General features: G+C 36.5%; 2 protein-coding genes across 2 annotated transcripts in view; one reads left to right on the plus strand and one right to left on the minus strand.

The window, feature by feature from the left end:
- The first annotated feature begins 293 nt into the window (after positions 1-293).
- LOC122324359 (sodium-dependent glucose transporter 1-like) lies at positions 294-4,023 on the plus strand. The gene is given in 7 exon segments (XM_043218725.1): positions 294-659; positions 1,280-1,398; positions 1,400-1,446; positions 2,025-2,141; positions 2,244-3,110; positions 3,113-3,186; positions 3,189-4,023. Coding segments are annotated over 7 exon segments (1,815 nt in total). The 5' UTR covers positions 294-401; the 3' UTR covers positions 3,522-4,023.
- Positions 4,024-4,878: 855 nt separating this feature from the next.
- The window catches only part of rev3l (REV3 like, DNA directed polymerase zeta catalytic subunit), a 61,487-nt gene continuing 48,555 nt past the window's right edge, over positions 4,879-17,810 (minus strand). Inside the window, 10 exon segments of the mRNA XM_043218727.1 lie at positions 4,879-5,924; positions 7,141-7,356; positions 7,767-8,013; positions 13,029-13,219; positions 13,367-13,504; positions 13,620-13,734; positions 14,210-14,319; positions 14,749-14,955; positions 15,286-15,394; positions 15,519-15,763. Coding sequence (XP_043074662.1) covers positions 5,784-5,924; positions 7,141-7,356; positions 7,767-8,013; positions 13,029-13,219; positions 13,367-13,504; positions 13,620-13,734; positions 14,210-14,319; positions 14,749-14,955; positions 15,286-15,394; positions 15,519-15,763 — 1,719 coding nt within the window. The 3' untranslated portion in view covers positions 4,879-5,783.

The following is a 17,810-nucleotide window of genomic DNA, read 5'->3' on the forward strand; positions in this document are numbered from 1 at the left end:
ACAAGCCTGCAGAAGAATTGTTGGTTTGTGCGCATGCGCGCCTACTATACGGCAGTTTTGAGCCTCAAGCTTTCTGAATAGTACCTAAATTCTAGTGTATAATCACGCGATATTACTGCGTTACTTATGATCGACGCTGAATCTGTTTTGTACAGTTTAAAAAATAAATAAATTAATAATAAATAAAATAAATAAAAATTATATATATATATATATATATATATATATATATATATATATATATATATATATATATATATATATATATATATATATCCAGAACATAAATTCAATACGGTAATAGGCAAGAATAGGGCAAATGTGGATCATTTTAGGTTGACCATAAACTAACGGAAACGTTGACAGCTTTCCGTACACAAGAGCGCGACAATCGTGCTGCAATGCCCTCCGCTGAAGCGGTGCCGAAGAAAAAGCACGTTCGTTTCGCTAAGATGGAAGAGGGCATTGACCACGACGAGCAGGAAGAGGAAACTGTTTTCGACAAACGTAAAGAAGTGAAAAAAGGACTGAAAAGCGCTCTGAAGGGGAGCAAAGGGATACTGAATCCGGGGACTGATCAGGTTGATGTAGTTGGTAATCCTGGGGCATGCTGGCGATGGCTAGTCAGTCTAGCGCTTTGCGCATCGTTTCTTGGTCTGGTAGGTCTTGCATGTTCGGTTTGATTGTTGCAAAAATAAACAAAACACGTAAAACCTGTGATTTGAAGCCTTAAAACCTTACGTTTTGATATTTAATCTATGTAGGTAGTGTCCTGTTTCTGTAGAAAGCCTGAAATTTTCATAGTAAAGACTGCTGAAATAGACGTAAAATGACTGTTATTGTTAATTTCCTGGTCGCTTTGCTGTATCCTAGTGAAACAGGATTATTTACATAAAAGAAGATGCCAGACAAGTTAGCAGTGGTGTAACAGGGCTGACGGGTTCATTGTGGCCTGGGTACTGTGGTACTATGAATTCAGGGTAATTCCGTAATATTTCGGCATGATACTGCTTGGTTACCATATGTGCCGAGTATGTAACATAGTATGTGCGATGTAGAAAAACTGCCGAAATTAATTCAAATTACTTGCATTTAAAATGTCAAGATCTATTTATAGCAAATATAGGTCTAATCACAGCAGGAATCATGATTTATGAGCAGATTCTGTACTTTTTTATTTATTTTTTAAAAACGATATTATTTATAATTTCAAATTATTGTTTGAACAATAACTATTGCATATTTTTATATTTGTTTATATGGGAATTTATATTTATAGGGAATGGCCATCTCTGTATTGGGGCCTACTTTTGAAGACCTGGCTGCCAATGTCAACAAAAACATCAGTAATTTATCTTATATATTTGTGGGTCGTTCGTCAGGATATATTGGAGGTTCCTGTTAGAGGGATCCTGTTTGACTGTGTGAATCCCCATCTACTTTTGGGTAAGGTCCAGAAACTCCATTGAGAAATGGACTTTGTATTAATTGAAAGAGTCATTTAATATTTAACTTTTGTAAATCATTTACTTGTGAAAGTGTGTTATAACTGATTATAGGAGTTGGTCTAACAGTTAACAATACAGACTGTAAAGGTTGCAGGTTTGGAGAATAACCTGATTAACCTTTATTTTGGGGTAAACTATTTAAATTCATCAATAAGAGAAAGAAAACGAACAGAAAGGGCAAAATAAACAAAAGACTACAGAAAACCAGATTACTCAAAAAAACAAAAACAAAAAACAAACCCTGTTACTCTTGTAGAAGCTATCTTGTATGAGTTTAATGATTATCAGACGAGCCATGTCTCATGGTTTTTGTTTTGTGTTAGGACCCCACAGATTTGTAGATTTATTTAGCTGTAATATTTTAGAAACTTTAAAATGCATGGAAGTTACATGACATTTGCTAGTAGTACATTGGAGTATGTTACCTTTGTTTTGTATTGGCATGTTTATTATTTTTTTGGATACACATGTGATATAAAGTATGATTCGTTACTCACAGTTGATTTATATCTGCAGGCTTCTCTTTGTTAATCACAGCATTTGGGATGTCTGGTACTCCTTTCTGTAACAAGGCATGGCTGCTTACTATTTTGATGTCTGGTGTGGGGGTGTCAATGGGAGTTTTAGATACAGGTAAGATGCCGGGTGTAGACAAGGTGCTGTAGTTATTATTTAATTAATAGAAAAATAAAAAAGTGATAGGTCTACTGTAATTGAGTTTCTGGTTGTCAACAGGTGGTAATGTTCTCATACTTAATACATGGGGAGAACAAGCTGGACCTCACCTGCAGGCTCTACATTTCAGCTTTGCGGCTGGGGCCTTTGCATCTCCAATCATAGCCAAGTTGCTCTTTGGCCACAGTTCCAACAATGTCTCCACTTACACGTCTGGTCATGCGTCCAAGACCTTCAATGCCATCTTGCCATCTTCTTATCTAAAGAGCACCACTTCAACATCCATGTGGGCCTACATTGTGATTGGCGCTTTTGTTTTATTGGTGTCGCTCATCTTTTTTTGCTTGTACTCTTGCAGTTCCCCCAACTCGAATAGGGCAAAAACAGCTACAGGAAAGCAGCTGTGCTCCAAACACCATAACATACTCATATTCCTGCTGTCCTTGTTCTTTTTTTTCTATGTTGGAAGTGAGGTGGCGTACGGTTCCTTTATATATACCTTTGGCAAGGACTATGTTAAAATGAACCCTGTTCAGGCAGCAGGACTGAATTCACTCTTCTGGGGAACATTTGCGGCTGGTCGTGGTCTGGCCATATGTTTTGCGGCTTGTCTGCACCCAGGCATCCTGATCCTACTGAGTCTAGTGGGCACCACAGTTTCTGCGCTTCTGCTTTGTCTTTTTAGCAGAAATTCCCCTATGCTCTGGGCATGCACTGCTATATATGGTGTCTCTATGTCTACAACTTTTCCTAGTGGAATTTCATGGGTTGAACAGTACACGACTGTGACAGGGCGGTCAGCAGCGGTGTTTGTGGTGGGTGCAGCTCTTGGAGAAATGGTTCTGCCAGCTCTCTTGGGCTTGTTACTGGGGCAGGTACAGAATCAGCCGTTGCTGATGTACCTGGCACTCGGCACATCCACTTTTACTTGATCTTGTTCCCTGTCTTGTACAAATTAGCGTCACCAGGAGGGGACGCCACCTTGCGAAAAACCCTGGGAAACGCACCAAGGATTCTGATGATAGTGAGTACCGGCAAGCACTGCTGGACAATGCGGAGGAAGAAGAGGAGCAGGAAAATGAAAGTGAAGCTGACCAGTGGAATGATGCAGACTTTGAGGTGATCGAGATGGATGATGCCAGCCTATTGAGCTCTCCCTCTAAAGCCTCAGTGCCACCTGATGTTGCAGCCAGTGCACTTGCTGCCCAATCAGTGACTGCTTCATTGCCAGCACCCTCGAGAGACCTTACAGCCCTGGCGTCTCTATCTCACACATTGCCCTTTTCCACAGACTCTCCCAGACGCAAACTATCTCTAAACAGGGAGAAGAAAGACTAATATGTTGCACTACATAAAAGAAGTCTCAGACTTTAGCTCTTATCCAGGAACTGAGAAGTGGCTGCTTTTTTTCTTGGATGAAAAGATCACATGAACTAGTTGATTTGGTACTTTCTAAATACCAACTGCAGGTTTGAAGTCCATTACATAAATCAACATAACTCACACCAAGCCTGTTCCTGCTCACCACTGTACAAGATTATTCTAAAGAAGTGTGATTAGCACATTGTACATTTAATTGAGAATTGTCCTGTTATTTCAGATCAGCCTAATTATTGGACACCTATGTATATTAGGATGTTGGATCTCTTATCTTATTTGCCTCAGATTTGCTTATTTGTTATTGTTTAATTGACCATATATTAAAGTATTTTGCACAATGTTAACCAGCACAATTCACAAGGCTGTCTTTATCTTTTATGTTAACAGAATATTTATTTTCATTTTTCAAATAATACTGAAAGATTGTTAATTAATAAATATTAACACATTGTGGTTTAAATTTTGTGATTTCCTCCCTGCCCTGCTAATCATGATCTTGATCTTATTTGTATTGGGTCTCATTCAACATATGTATATGTTTATGTGTGTGTGTGTGTGTGCATATATACTAAAATCAACTGAAATAAAAGCTCTCAGCAGAGCAGGATTAAACAACTACATAAACAGCATCGCACAACAGTTATCACAAATTCAAATAAATGAACGTCTGCACCATACAGACACACACAGACATCAAGAAGCAGAATCACAATGGTGACTAAATTCTTCATGCTTGGTAACACCATAGTAAAAACTCATCATGCACTGCAGCATGAATAATTAACGGCACCACTATTAAGAATCAAAGGGTTCATGTCTAAAAGCTTGACCAGAAATGCCTCATCATGGAAGCATTCAGTGCCATGTTTATTTGTTACATTTTATTTCTCCTTTATTGCATTAATTTCATTCAGTAAACTTTTTTCTTTATAAGCAGAATCTGCAATCTATTACATCAAGCTTCTGATTCAACAATATGGACAGTGTTTGCAGCGAAACAATATAGCAATTGCAAGTTATTAAAAAGTTCTAAAAGGGTCAAGAGCCCAACTGAAGTAAACACTGATTTAAAGAAATAAAACATCAACTGTGATGCTGTTTGTACAGTTGTTTAATCCTGCTCTGCTGAGAAGATTTATTTAATCTGATTTTATCTAACGTTGTGGCTGAGTGGCAGTAGTTCTTATTTCTTTTTTCTTAAGTAATTCTGCTTGTTAATAGCAGGGGTTCATCTCTAATGTACAATCAGCACTTAACACGATTTTGAGTGTGATACACTCTGAAGCAGAGATAAAGTAACACTGAAGGTCTTCTGTGTAGGTATCTTTTTTTTGTATTTTTCAAAGTCAGTAGTAAAAACTCAAATTAATGTAGCAACTTATAACTCACTTCTATGGGTCATTGAACACACAAAAAGGCTGAAAAACATTGTTTAAATACAGTGTTCCAATACAGTTCTGTGAAGCTTACACTGTAAAAATTATGTAAAAATTATCATTTTAACTAAAACAAACATTTGTTAAATACACTGAATTTTATTATATCAATATTAAATCTCCACCCACAAATGTTGTTTAAAAAACAAAGCACCAGAAAATTATTTACATGTTTACAAAAACACAGGTTATGTAGCTCTGGTAGGTAGCATAAGTCGGTAACATGATGTCTGGTTTAGAATAGATAAAGCATTAGAAAAGTATTTTAAAAGGACAATTATGCACACAGACAATATATACTTATTAAACATATTGCAGAAGTCAAAGACAAGGCTGATATTGACTTGCTTGTCCTTAGACTTGCCTTTGTAGAGAATAGACAGACATAAAACTTCCCAGGACATATGCGAAAAAACGTAATTTTTTTAATCAGTGTTCATAGACAGAATTTTGAATAATCATATGCAAGGATTATTTACAACAGACAGATCTGGGGGTTGGGGGATTAACCATTTAAACCTTTTAATTTAATTTAATCAACACTAAAGACAACTACTAAGCAAATTCAAACACAGTGCATCAAAATCATCTTCCTCTTTTCTGTATTTAAGGCCTCTTTAGTCCCACTGTACTGCAGTACCACACAAAATCAAACCGTATAAGATGGAAACTCTCCAAGGACACAGGGAAAAAAAAGCACCTTTTATATTGTACACAGAAATTGTGCTGAATGGCACAATATTTAGCACCAGAATAAAATGAAGGAGGACACAATTCTGGACTATCAGAACTGTTGCAGCAGCTGGCGAAGATATGGTCCTCGGGAAAGATTCCTATTAACACGAGATAATTTGTAGAGGATAGGACAGTCCAGCGAGCTGCATGGCACCTGGCGCTCTGCACTCCCACTGCAACTTCTACATACCTGTCAATCAAATTACAACAAAAGATAAAATTTTTGTTATTTTTTTTTTTTAAATGTATTTTTTTCTTTATTGAGAACAAGGAACAAAAGGTTGTCTTAGGTGTTTCCATACATTCTTTGAAGCAAAGTATTACACTTTTCCTCAATGGTTTGTGTACATAATCCATTTATATAAATACTTAAACAGATTTTTTCAAAATGAAGTCCAACAGCAACTGTAAGTCTCTACAAACAGTATATTTCATGTACAATTCCCAATCACTGCTTCTTTGTTGGAGGATCAACCTGAAACTTACATGTTATGGCTACAGCGTAATAAATGAAAAATCCAACTCCTCTCCTGATATCTTTCTAATTTCAGGTGCCACTTCATATCAAGATTGTATGTTTAAATACATTGAGAAAATATGAAAACGATTAGTCATTGAGGTTCCACATTTCCAACAAAGGCCAAACTCTGTTCATCTGTGCGTACCACTGCAAGATTTTGGATGGAAAAAATTTATATACAATTCAACTTCCAACTGAACAAAGATCTTGAGTTTGTTGTGTTTGCCTGTGCAACACATATTTACCCAGTCATCCTGTGTTATATAAGAGTGATTATTTCTCCCATTTTTGTTTTAGACAGTTTGACAAATGTTTTTTTACTGTTTCGTATATGTCCATATAATTTCAATACCAGCCTCTTATTATCACCTGCATTGATGAATATTGTGATCAGGTTTTCATCACTCTTTATCAAACATTTAACATTTTTATTAAAGTAATCCATAATTTGCAAGCATTTATAACATCATGCTTTTCGAATCCAAATGTGTCTGACAAACTCTTGCCTGTAAACTCAGTAAATTTCCATTAGATGTGAGTAAGATGTAATTCCTCTTCAGACCCATTGTCTGAATCTTTCATCTAACCTAGCTGGTTCGACAATCTGGATCATATACTATCCACTTTAATACCCCAGCTTGTTTTTCTAATTTTAATTTCTTCAAAACTCTGCAAAAGTTTATTTTATTTTATTACAGTCCATTTATTTACTTTCCTGTAGCTCATTTCAGCTAAACATTTATACGCAAATGTATGTTTGTTCTCTTCAAGCAAACATACACAGGTTGCTAATAAGACTGTATTGGAATGATGCAATCAAATGATCATTGAACAAACCATGGCATTTTATGGCATATGGCAAGACTAAGACAACACAACCTCTCACCTTTAGGAGCTGTTCTTGCTGGCTTTCCCAAAGCCGCAAGTCTTGGTGTAGGTGGACAGCAACACGTTGTGGTTCAGCCCGACAACCTTCACATACTCCGAGCTGTGTCAGCTCATCACAAACCGGGCAATGCAGCGTTGTAAAGTACTGAGAGATGGTACCTTTTCTTGTGCTCTCCTCCCCTCCTCCATTCGCAGAGCTCCATGCCTTCTGTACCTATGCAGTGAATAATACTAAAAATTTACATTTAATTTGACTGTGCTTTTTAAAAGGTAGCACACCATTTTGAATGTTAAAATGCCTTCTCCAATTTGTATATGCTGAATTAACTATATGATTAAATTTAATTTACTGGTTTACTTGCAGTTGTCTCTGCATATTAAAATACTTTTATATATATAAAATACCTGTCAATTGTCAAATGTCAACTTCATATGTAAAACATTACACATTTGCAGTCCTGCTTATCATCAGATGGTGCCTTTATGTGAATACTAGGTAGTATAATTCAGAAACAAAGGAACAAGTACTAGTTGTAGATACATATATTTAAGGTGAATGATATTTCAATTTCAAGCTTGTTTATATTTTGCATATGCTAAAAGACAAAATGTCAAACCACTAACCCTCGGCAACTCCTGGTACCAGTGGAACACATCTACTCCAATTAGGCTGAAAATTCGTGCAAGCGGTGGCAAGATCTGCTTGGTGATGTAGTAGGTTGCATTGAGGCGCAGACTGGGGTCCTGCAGTACTTCCACAGGACGTCTAACCAGCTGTATGAGAGATACTCCTGGCATCCCGTACACAATAACATACGGTACACGCTCACCCACGCGTGGCTCTAAACGTCGATCATATGCCATCATACGCCTGAGAGAAAGAGCCAAAAAAAATTTATTAAAAAAAATAAAAGAAAAATCTAATTTTAATGTAATTTTAAAGCATTTAGATTCAGCCTGCAATCAAAAATAAACTACAGCAATATTCACAGAAGGCAGAATACTATGGCTCAAATGTAATTTCAGCATTTGTTAATGGGTGTGTTGCTAGGCAGCAGCCTAAGGTACAGTAAGACAGTCCTGCTTATCTGCATTAATTAGCTACAGGGCGCACACTGTCATTTTTCTGCAAGTTTCCCTGGATTATGTAATGTGTGTGTGTCTAGGGCAGTGTGAATGTAAATTAATTAATTTACCCCTCCAATAATATCTCGCTAAATTCCTTTTACACATGACTATTGTAAAAGCAAATTAATGTGATTCAAGGCATTTGATGCCTTTTATTTGATTTGTGCTGTCATTGTGATACGATGCATTTGAGTTTCTTAGTGGCTTTACCTGCTTTTACAGAGTGACTACAGCACAGGCCAATTGAATTCTAGTCAAGGCTAAAAATGAGCTTTTCGCTTGGTTGGTTCTACTGCAATGCTTTAAAAGCTCACAGGTGCTGGTCATATAATTAGAATATCATCAAAAAGTTGATTTCACTATTTCAATTCAAAAAGCGAAACTTGTATATTATATTATATTCATTCATTACACACAGACTGATATTTCAAATGTTTATTTCTTGTGATTTTGATGATTATAACTGACAACTAATGAAAACCCTAAATTCAGCATGTCTGAAAATTACAATATTGTGAAAAGGTTCAATATTGAAGACACCTGGTGCCACACTCTAATCAGCTAATTAGCTCAAAACACCTGCAAAGGCCTTTAAATGATCTATCAGTCTAGTTATGTAGGCTACACAATCATGGCGAAGACTGCAGACTTGACAGTTGTCCAAAAGAACCATTGACACCTTGCACAAGGAGGGCAAGACACAAAAGGTCATTGCAAAAGAGGCTTGCTGTTCACAGAGCTCTATGACCAAGCAATAGGGATATTTGTACCCTGGAGAGGATTGTGAAACAAAACCCATTAAAAAATGTGGGAGGAGATTTACAAAGTGGACTGCAGCTGGAGTCAGTGTTTCAAGAACAACTACACACAGATGTATGCAAGACATGGGTTTTAGCTGTCACATTCCTTGTGTCAAGACACTCTTAAACAACAGACAGCGTCAGAAGCGTCTCGCCTGGGCAAAAGACAAAAAGGACTGGACTGCTGCTCATTGGTCCAGAGTTATGTTCTCTGACAAGTAAATTTTTCATTTCTTTTGGAAATCAGGGTCCCAGAGTCTGGAGGAAGAGAGGACAGGCACAGAATCCACATTGCTTGAGGTCCAGTGTAAAGTTTCCACAGTCAGTGATGGTTTGGGGTGCCATGTCATCTACTGGTCTGTCCTTAACCATAGAGAATATCTATGGGGTATTGTGAAGAGGAAGATGCGATTTGCCAGACCCAACAATGCAGAAGTGCTGAAGGCCACTATCAGTGCTACCTGGGCTCTCATAAAACCTAAGCAGTGCCACAGACCATTTGACTTCATGCCACGCTGCATTGCTTCAGTAATTCAGGCAAAAGGTGTATTGATTGCTGTACATGCTCATGCTTTCCATGTTCATACTTTTCAGTTGGCCAAGATTTCTAAAATGTCTTTCTTTGTATTGGTCTTAAGTAATATTCTAATTTTCTGAGATATTGAATTTGGGATTTTCAGTAGTTGTCAGTTATAATCATCAGAATTAGAAGAAATAAACATTTGAAATATCAGTCTGTAATGAATCAGAGTGTAATGAATGAATATAATATAATATACAAGTTTTACTTTTTGAATGGAATTGGTGAAATAAATCAACTTTTTGGTAATATTATAAATATATGACCAGCACCTGTACGTGCTTTGGCAATACAAATGTAAAAACACTGGTCATTCCAATAAAGCACCGTAAAACTGAAGGAAGCAGTATAGGTGAACCAATTGTTTATTTCATCATTTAGCCAAACAAAAAGAAAGAAAACGTATTAACTTATTAATCTCAGTAAATTTTAGTAAAGAATGAAGCTTCTTGTATTTTCGTACAAATCAGCACAATGACTAAGAGACACTTATACCAACCTAAATGTGTAATTGAAAAGAGGATGGTACCCTCTCCTCACTCCCTGTGTTATTACACACGTTTTCAACAGGAGAGTGACTCTTATACAAGTTAAAGAGAATAGATATGACAGTCTGAACTTATACAACTCAATGCCAAGAAAAGTCAGATAAGCATTTGTTATGGACAAGTTTGGGATATATATTACATTCTAGAACGTTACACAATGGATGAATGAATGGTTGAATTTGCAAAAGAGTATTAATTTTTGCAACCCTTCATTTAAGCAAAATTGCCCAATTATTATTATTATTATTTTTTTTTTTTACAGATGGGGTGACATTTTCTATACTTTTTACTAATTATACGCTTTAATAATAATTAATATAATACGTTCTTCTTTCCATGAATGTTAAGAGTGATAAACAGTAATACATCTATGTTCAGAGGGGATCTACTCATGTTGTGTACTGTTGAGATTCAATTTCATTTCACAATTACAGTAACCAAAATTATCAAGGTCTATCTATCTATGATGGAAATGTTCAAAAAGTGATACATTCAATCATATATTCAAAACATTAGGAATAGTAACAATATTCCATGAGTAATTATATACATTTAGATTGGATCATCTGTTCAATTCCAATTACACTTTTCTCTGATATAATTTTTCCTCACATACACAATTATTGGCACCCCTAACAATTGCTCCTAAATTTTTTAATTAAATATAAATAAATAAATAAATAAATAAATAAAAATATATATATATATATATATATATATATATATATATATATATATATATATATATATATATATATATATATATATATATTTTTTTTTTTTTTTTTATGTTGGAACTTTTCCTGGGGTATAAATATGACGTGACACAGAGGCCTAATTCCCTTACCCACTTGTCAACATGGCAAAGACAAGAGAACACACCAATCAAGTAAGCCAGATGTGTGTCGACCTTTATAGGTTAGGCAATGGCTACAAGAAAATAGCCAGTTGCCTTAACTTGCCCATATCTACAGTCAGAGGAATCATTAAGAATTTTAAAACAACTGGAACAGTGACAAATGAGGCTGGAAGAGGTCCCAAGTTTATCTTCCGACAACACATAGTGAGGATGATGGTAAGAGAAGTACAAAAATTTCCTAAGCTCACTGTCACAGAATTTCATCAAAGAGTGGCATTTTAGGGTCACAAAGTCTCCATAACAACCATCAGACGCTCTCAACATGCCAACAAGCTGTTTGGAAGGCATAAAAGTAAAAAGACTTTTCTCACCAACACTCACAAACGTAAACGTCTGGAGTTTACTAAGCGGTACTGGGACTTCAACTTGGATTGTGTGCTTTGGTCAGATGAGATTAAGATAGAGATTTTTGGGTCTGGCTTAAAACAAAAGATGAGTATGTCGAAAAGCACCTCATGTCCACCATGGCAAAACATGTGGCAAAATCTACACAAAAATGGTTCAGCAGTCACAAACTCAAGGTCCTCCCATGGCTATCTCAGTCCCCAGACCTCAACCCAATTGAAAATCTGTGGGGCAAGCTAAAGAGAAGAGTACATAAGAGAGGACCCAGGACACTGGATGATCTAGAAAGATTGTGCAAAAAGGAATGGTTAAAGATCCCTCTCTCTCTGTTCTCTAATCTTGTGAAATGTTATAGGAGGAGATTAAGTGCTGTCTTGTTGGCAAAAGGGGGTTGTACAAAGTATTAACATCAGGGGTGCCAATAATTGTGGGACACATGATTTCAAGTTGTTGTTGTTTTTTTTCTTCACCAAAGTAATGTACTTAAAGGTAAAAAAACAAAGTTTGGATTTTTCTCCTTTTCTCTTTTTTTGCATTAGGGTTCTATTTTGTTTTAAAAAAAAAAAAATTTTTTTTGAAGTCCATGACCATATCATAAACAGGTGTGACAATAATTATTGACAAATGATTATTTCAATTCCAGTAAATATCCTGTAGTACCCAAGTAAAGTACCCAAGTAAATTGTGCAAATATTTCATTTATATAGGATTTATCTTTGAATACTTTAAACTTTATCCTTTACATAAAAGCAAAAACCATGATAATGTACATCCAGCAGGTTGCTATCGCAGAATGAAGCCTGACAGGCTTATTGGGTGTTATATAAAAGTGAAGGGCTATTCTGCAATAACCTGCTGGATGTGCATTACATGGCTTCTTGCCACTAAAATAAAAGTTCATCTGAGTATTTGAAAGTAAAGCTTCAATAAAAAATCTATTGCTAGGAAGCGGCAAGTTCAAAACAGATGGACATCATTTTTGTTAGTTTTAGTTTAGTTTTTATTTTGTGAAGACATTTTTATTGTTTTTTTTCATAGTTTAGTATTAGTTTTAATTAACGTTTAGTAGAAGTAACAGAGCAGTATGGAAATGCAAATCAGAAAAGTATACAAATATAGGCCTAAGCCAAAATGAAGCAGTTAGGCTTTTCTACTAAAATCTACAAAGTTGTATCTGATATGTTGAAATATTTAATAGCCTACTAAAATAAATGTAGCCTAATTTGATGTCTTTTTCTTATTTACCCATAATCATGATATTGTAACTGCTACTGATCACATTTTTGAGAACAACCACGCATAAATCGTAAGTGGAACAAATGATAAAGCAAATCTTGTGAAATTTCACAAGGTTCATGTTTGAATGTTTTTTTTTTAAATTATAGGCATGTGTATGATGTGATTTCACTAATGTACATTTGATTGAAACCCCCTCCATTGTCAGGCCCTTACAAATTAACCCTAATATTTTCCCTGTTTGTTGATAGGCAAAGGTAAACTAAACTCTTGTTCTGCCTACATTGCTGGTGAATGAAAAAACCTTTTTAAACACATATACTTATTCACCTGGTGAGTTCCAGAGCAGGGACACAGGCCCCTGGTCGGTACGATCCACTGCCACGGTACTCTTTGGCAAAAATGAGGTCCTGCATGCTGGCTTTGGCCTCTAACACCTTCACACACTGCCGCTGCACATACTGCTTCACCTGGCTGATGTCACGTGACTCAAAAAGCAGCTTCAGTGATCGCTCCAAAATCTAACATAATAGAATTTTATTCATTAAACTCAACTGCCCCCTGGCTGAGAAACACAGCATTACAACTGCAATGTGAATGACAAGTGGAGCAAAACTTTATCAAGGGATTGGGCAAAAAGAAAATAATAATATTGGAATGCTAGTTACCTTGGCAACAGCAGGGCAACCATCACGACGTACAGTTTCAATGCCTTTGGCGTCAAAGACTGGGTTTTTCTGATCCAAGCTTTCATACATGTATCCAACATAACGCTTCTTTGTCTGTAACACACATGGGAGGTAGACCTACCCAAACAGACAAGAACGCAGAGAAATAACAAAATTGGAATAACAATCATATGAGATCTTCCCTTCAAATCAAAACCAAAGTACACTTATACACACAAACCACTTTACAAACCTTCTCAAACTTCAGTTTGATAGGTTTAGGGTTGGTAGCAGTGACCGCCTCTGCAATTTCATTACCAATCTTAAATGCCTGTTCCTTGGTTGCTCCTTTCAACAGCACAAACATACTAGAAAAGAGAAATGGACAGATCAGAGACAGCATAATTTCTACTTACAAGCAATTTGTCTGTTAACACTAAATACAAAACAACTACACAACAAAATAACAAATGTATAGTAAATAGTATTTGCTTATTTATGAAAACTGTGTTATATTAACGTGAGTTTTTAGGGAACAGTCTCACATACTAGGACAGAGCAGGAATTTCAGAAAAATCAATCAATCAATCAATCAATCAATCAATCAATCAATTTAAAACTGAACTGCATCTGGCCCATCACAACAATGGAAATGTTTCAAAGGAGGCAATGCCTCAGCAGCACTGTAATTGGCTAATTCACCTAGCAATATTATAATGCTTACCTATCATATAAAAAAGAAGTCTCAAAATGGAGAAAATTGAAAAAAAATTGAACACACTTGCTTGGTTAGCAACATCACATCTACAATGAAATGAATTTAGACAGTTTTTATTTCTTTACCTGTCTGTATCGCCATAGACAACACGTGCTCCCCACTTCTCTGTGTCATTGACCATCTTTATGGCTCTCTCCAAAGTCTCTCGGGCCTTGTGCACAATGCTGTCACCTAACTGGTATATTAGGACAAAGACAGAATATACACAGTAATTATACAGACAACCTGCATTAGGTGGGTCTTAAAGAAAATAAGTAGTTTTCAATTATGTATTTGGTCATTAGCAAACTGTACATACAACACTGCTGCAAACCAATTAATAAAGACTGGCCCTTCCAGTCAAACAATAAGGGTAAACCTAAAATAATTTATCATATACAAGTATTCAAAAACCCAAATTTGCTAGACTTTAGATTAGCGAACACCATTTACTAATAACAAGTTGCCAAACTAGTGCTCAGTCTGTAAAATTTAATTAAGCAGACAAAAAAAACCTACTGCCAAAACCAAATTTTACATCTAAAATTTTGCAAATGTGATAAGGCTATTTATTTTCCCATCATAACAATTACATAATTTCTGGGATGCAAATTTCAGTACCCACCTCAACGCTGGGCATACGCCCTGAGAAGTTGGCAGAAGTGTAACCAAACGTGACATTAGCAATAAGTTTAAGGCCAAGCTGCCTGGCATCCAGCAGGCGTAATAGAGCTTTGTCATTTTTGTACACCTTCATGGACTGTTTCACCATGATCCTCGTCTTCAAGATCTCCTCAAGCATACTTGGCAGGACACCCTTCCGTACTGAAGACTGAACACACAGAGACTTGAATTGGGCTGACTTGGACACAAACATTGTATAAAAAGATGTGTTCAAAGCAAAAAAAAAATTTAAAATCTAACGTAAATGCACATCTGTTGAATTTTATATCACTGCATTATATCAGTTTCTGTTTACAGAAAGACCTTCATAATGCTTGGTAAACAAAATCAAAAGAACACCAGGGTTCAATGAATAGTTAAAATAATGTAGCTTTTAAGTTATAAGAAAATGCTGGTTAATTGTGTCACTGAGCTCTTGTCAACATCCATAAAACTGATACAGTCACACTTTTTAATGGCAGTGCATTCTCAGTATTACCTTAACAAATGCGACACCATTGGGAGAAATAGTGATGTCATTTCTGAGGTGGTAAAGGAGGTCAGGAGGGACTCTAAGGGATGTACAACCAAACCTGAACTCATCACACCTGAGACAGTGAAAAGATAAGATTCATGAACCACAAAATACATGGATATATAAAAATACAGCATTAGTATATGCTACAACAATAGATTTAAATGTATATTACTCTAAATCCAAAAACAGCTTACGTTCCAAGATTCTCAACACGTCCAAGGCAGGTGGAGAAACAGTAATTGTAGGCAATGATGATGGATGGATAAAGTGACTGGAAATCCAACACAATAACAGAGTTGCTATAGAAACGTGACTCTGGCTCCATGACGAGCGGAATGCACTGTGGAGCTCTTTGCTGGGCACGCTGCTGTGTGCTTGGAGTCACTGGGATGTAATTCATTGGTTTTGCAATCCTTAACATCATTGACTCCACACGGTACTGCAGTAGGAGAAGAAAGACTGACTACCAACACAAAACTACAAAAGTGTATTTATGAATGTAATAAATAAAAACATAAATACAACATCTGTGAATCTTTCTTTAAGAATTATATAAGTACTGGATATCATTCCCATGTATATTAACAAATTTTTACATAGCATTGGTTCAAACTTTTCACAAAAATATAATAATTATAATCCATCATTATACATTTATTATATATCATTTATGTATAGACATTTAAATTACAAAGCTTTTTCCATATATATATATATATATATATACACATACATACACACATACACACATATACACACACTTGATCAATAACTTCATGTATACCATCAATACACACATTTTACTAGGGAACTCGTAAAATTGGCTGTGTTTAAAAATTGGCTCAAAATATCAAATGTCTGCTGATTGTTCTGCTCGATGGAATCATTGCCTAATGTTCAGAAAAATTTAAATGTTGGTGACCACTGTGATTTCCTATGATTTCCCAATATCTGCAGACCATTTTTTGTCAACTAGTGACTCGTTTACTCTTCCAGACTGTAAACAAGGCAAAAAGTAATTTTGTGTATTCTAGCCTTCACTTCCAAACAAATGAACTTACTGAACTTATCAAAATAACACTTTTAGTTATACCACTAAACAAACTAAAAACTGTTATAGTGTCATATTATACTTGTGACACTTAAATCGGTATAATCACTAAATGACTACTGTCACATATTACTTGACAATGTTACCAAATAAACAAAAAAAAACTAAACAACACACAGACATTGGCATTTGTGGTTTATGAGGACTCTTTATAGGCGTAATGGTTTTTGTACTGTACAAACTCTATGTGCTATTGATCCTTGAGACACCTTGTGTGCAGTGGTCCTCCCCTGGGCAATCCAGCCTAAAAGAACAAATTTCTACAGCATGCACAGCCATTAAGAGTGGATGTCAGGATGTCTTTCTCACCGCTTGCTTCTGGGTGCTGTAGTTTCCTCACTTCAGATAATGGAAACAATTGCCATCTCACATGCCTGGGCCGTAAACATGCGTTCATGGATGGGTCATGCTCACATTGTGACCACATGTCGATGGCTTTGCTAAGGTCAGGACTACGGGGTGATCCCTTTGAGCTGGTTGACTCCTGAAACTTGAGTTTTTTGTCTTCCTGCTCACTTCTATTAAGATGATGTGAGACCTGCACAAATTCTCTGTTAATAATTTGTGCCTTGAATTCGGTCTGACTAACTCTCACATTACTTTGAGACCCGACCTGGTTATATGCTCAAGGTTTCCACTACTCCCATTTGAGGGTCAAGTAGTGAAATTGCAAGCACTGCCCCCGGATGAGGCAGACCTGGCCCTTGCTTTGCCATTCACACCTATGTGGAGTTTCAGGAACTCCAAGGAGCTCTTTGTCTGCTTTGGGGAACAGCAGAAGGGGAATGCTGTCTCCAAACTCAGGGTGGCTCATTGGGTGGTGAATGCCATCAACTTGGCGTACCAGTCCCAGGATGAGCCATGCCCCCTAGGAGTGAGAGATCATTTCACTCTGAGTGTTGCCTGCTCTTGGGTGCTGACACAGGAAGCCTTTCTAGCAGAACAGACATATGATGGGCGACGCCCAATATCTTGACAAGATTTTACAAACTTCGTGTAGAGCCTGTGTCCTCTCATGTACTGGATAACATCAAGTAATTAAGGAGGCCAGTGTCGGTTTGCTATGCAATTCCATTGGATCTGTGCGCTATCTTCAGTCATTGCCCCCTGGAGAACGCTGACTTTTCTATTCTCTCACACTTCAGATTAGTCTGAGTAGTTTGGGACATAATGTCTCTGTTAGTTGTGTACAGAGACATTCCCTTTCAGTCAGTCAGTATGACATTACGTCATTGACTGACGTCATGGTGTCCCTATGGAAAAAGGCACAACCCAAACTGTGTTACGTAATTCAGGAACAAATGCTGACAGGTGAGCATGTAGTTGGGGACGGAGCAGAATGGCATAATCACGTGGAAATAGAAAATTCTCAATG

Source organism: Puntigrus tetrazona, chromosome 20, assembly GCF_018831695.1.
Source record: "Puntigrus tetrazona isolate hp1 chromosome 20, ASM1883169v1, whole genome shotgun sequence".
NCBI classification, from domain to species: Eukaryota; Metazoa; Chordata; class Actinopteri; order Cypriniformes; family Cyprinidae; genus Puntigrus; species Puntigrus tetrazona.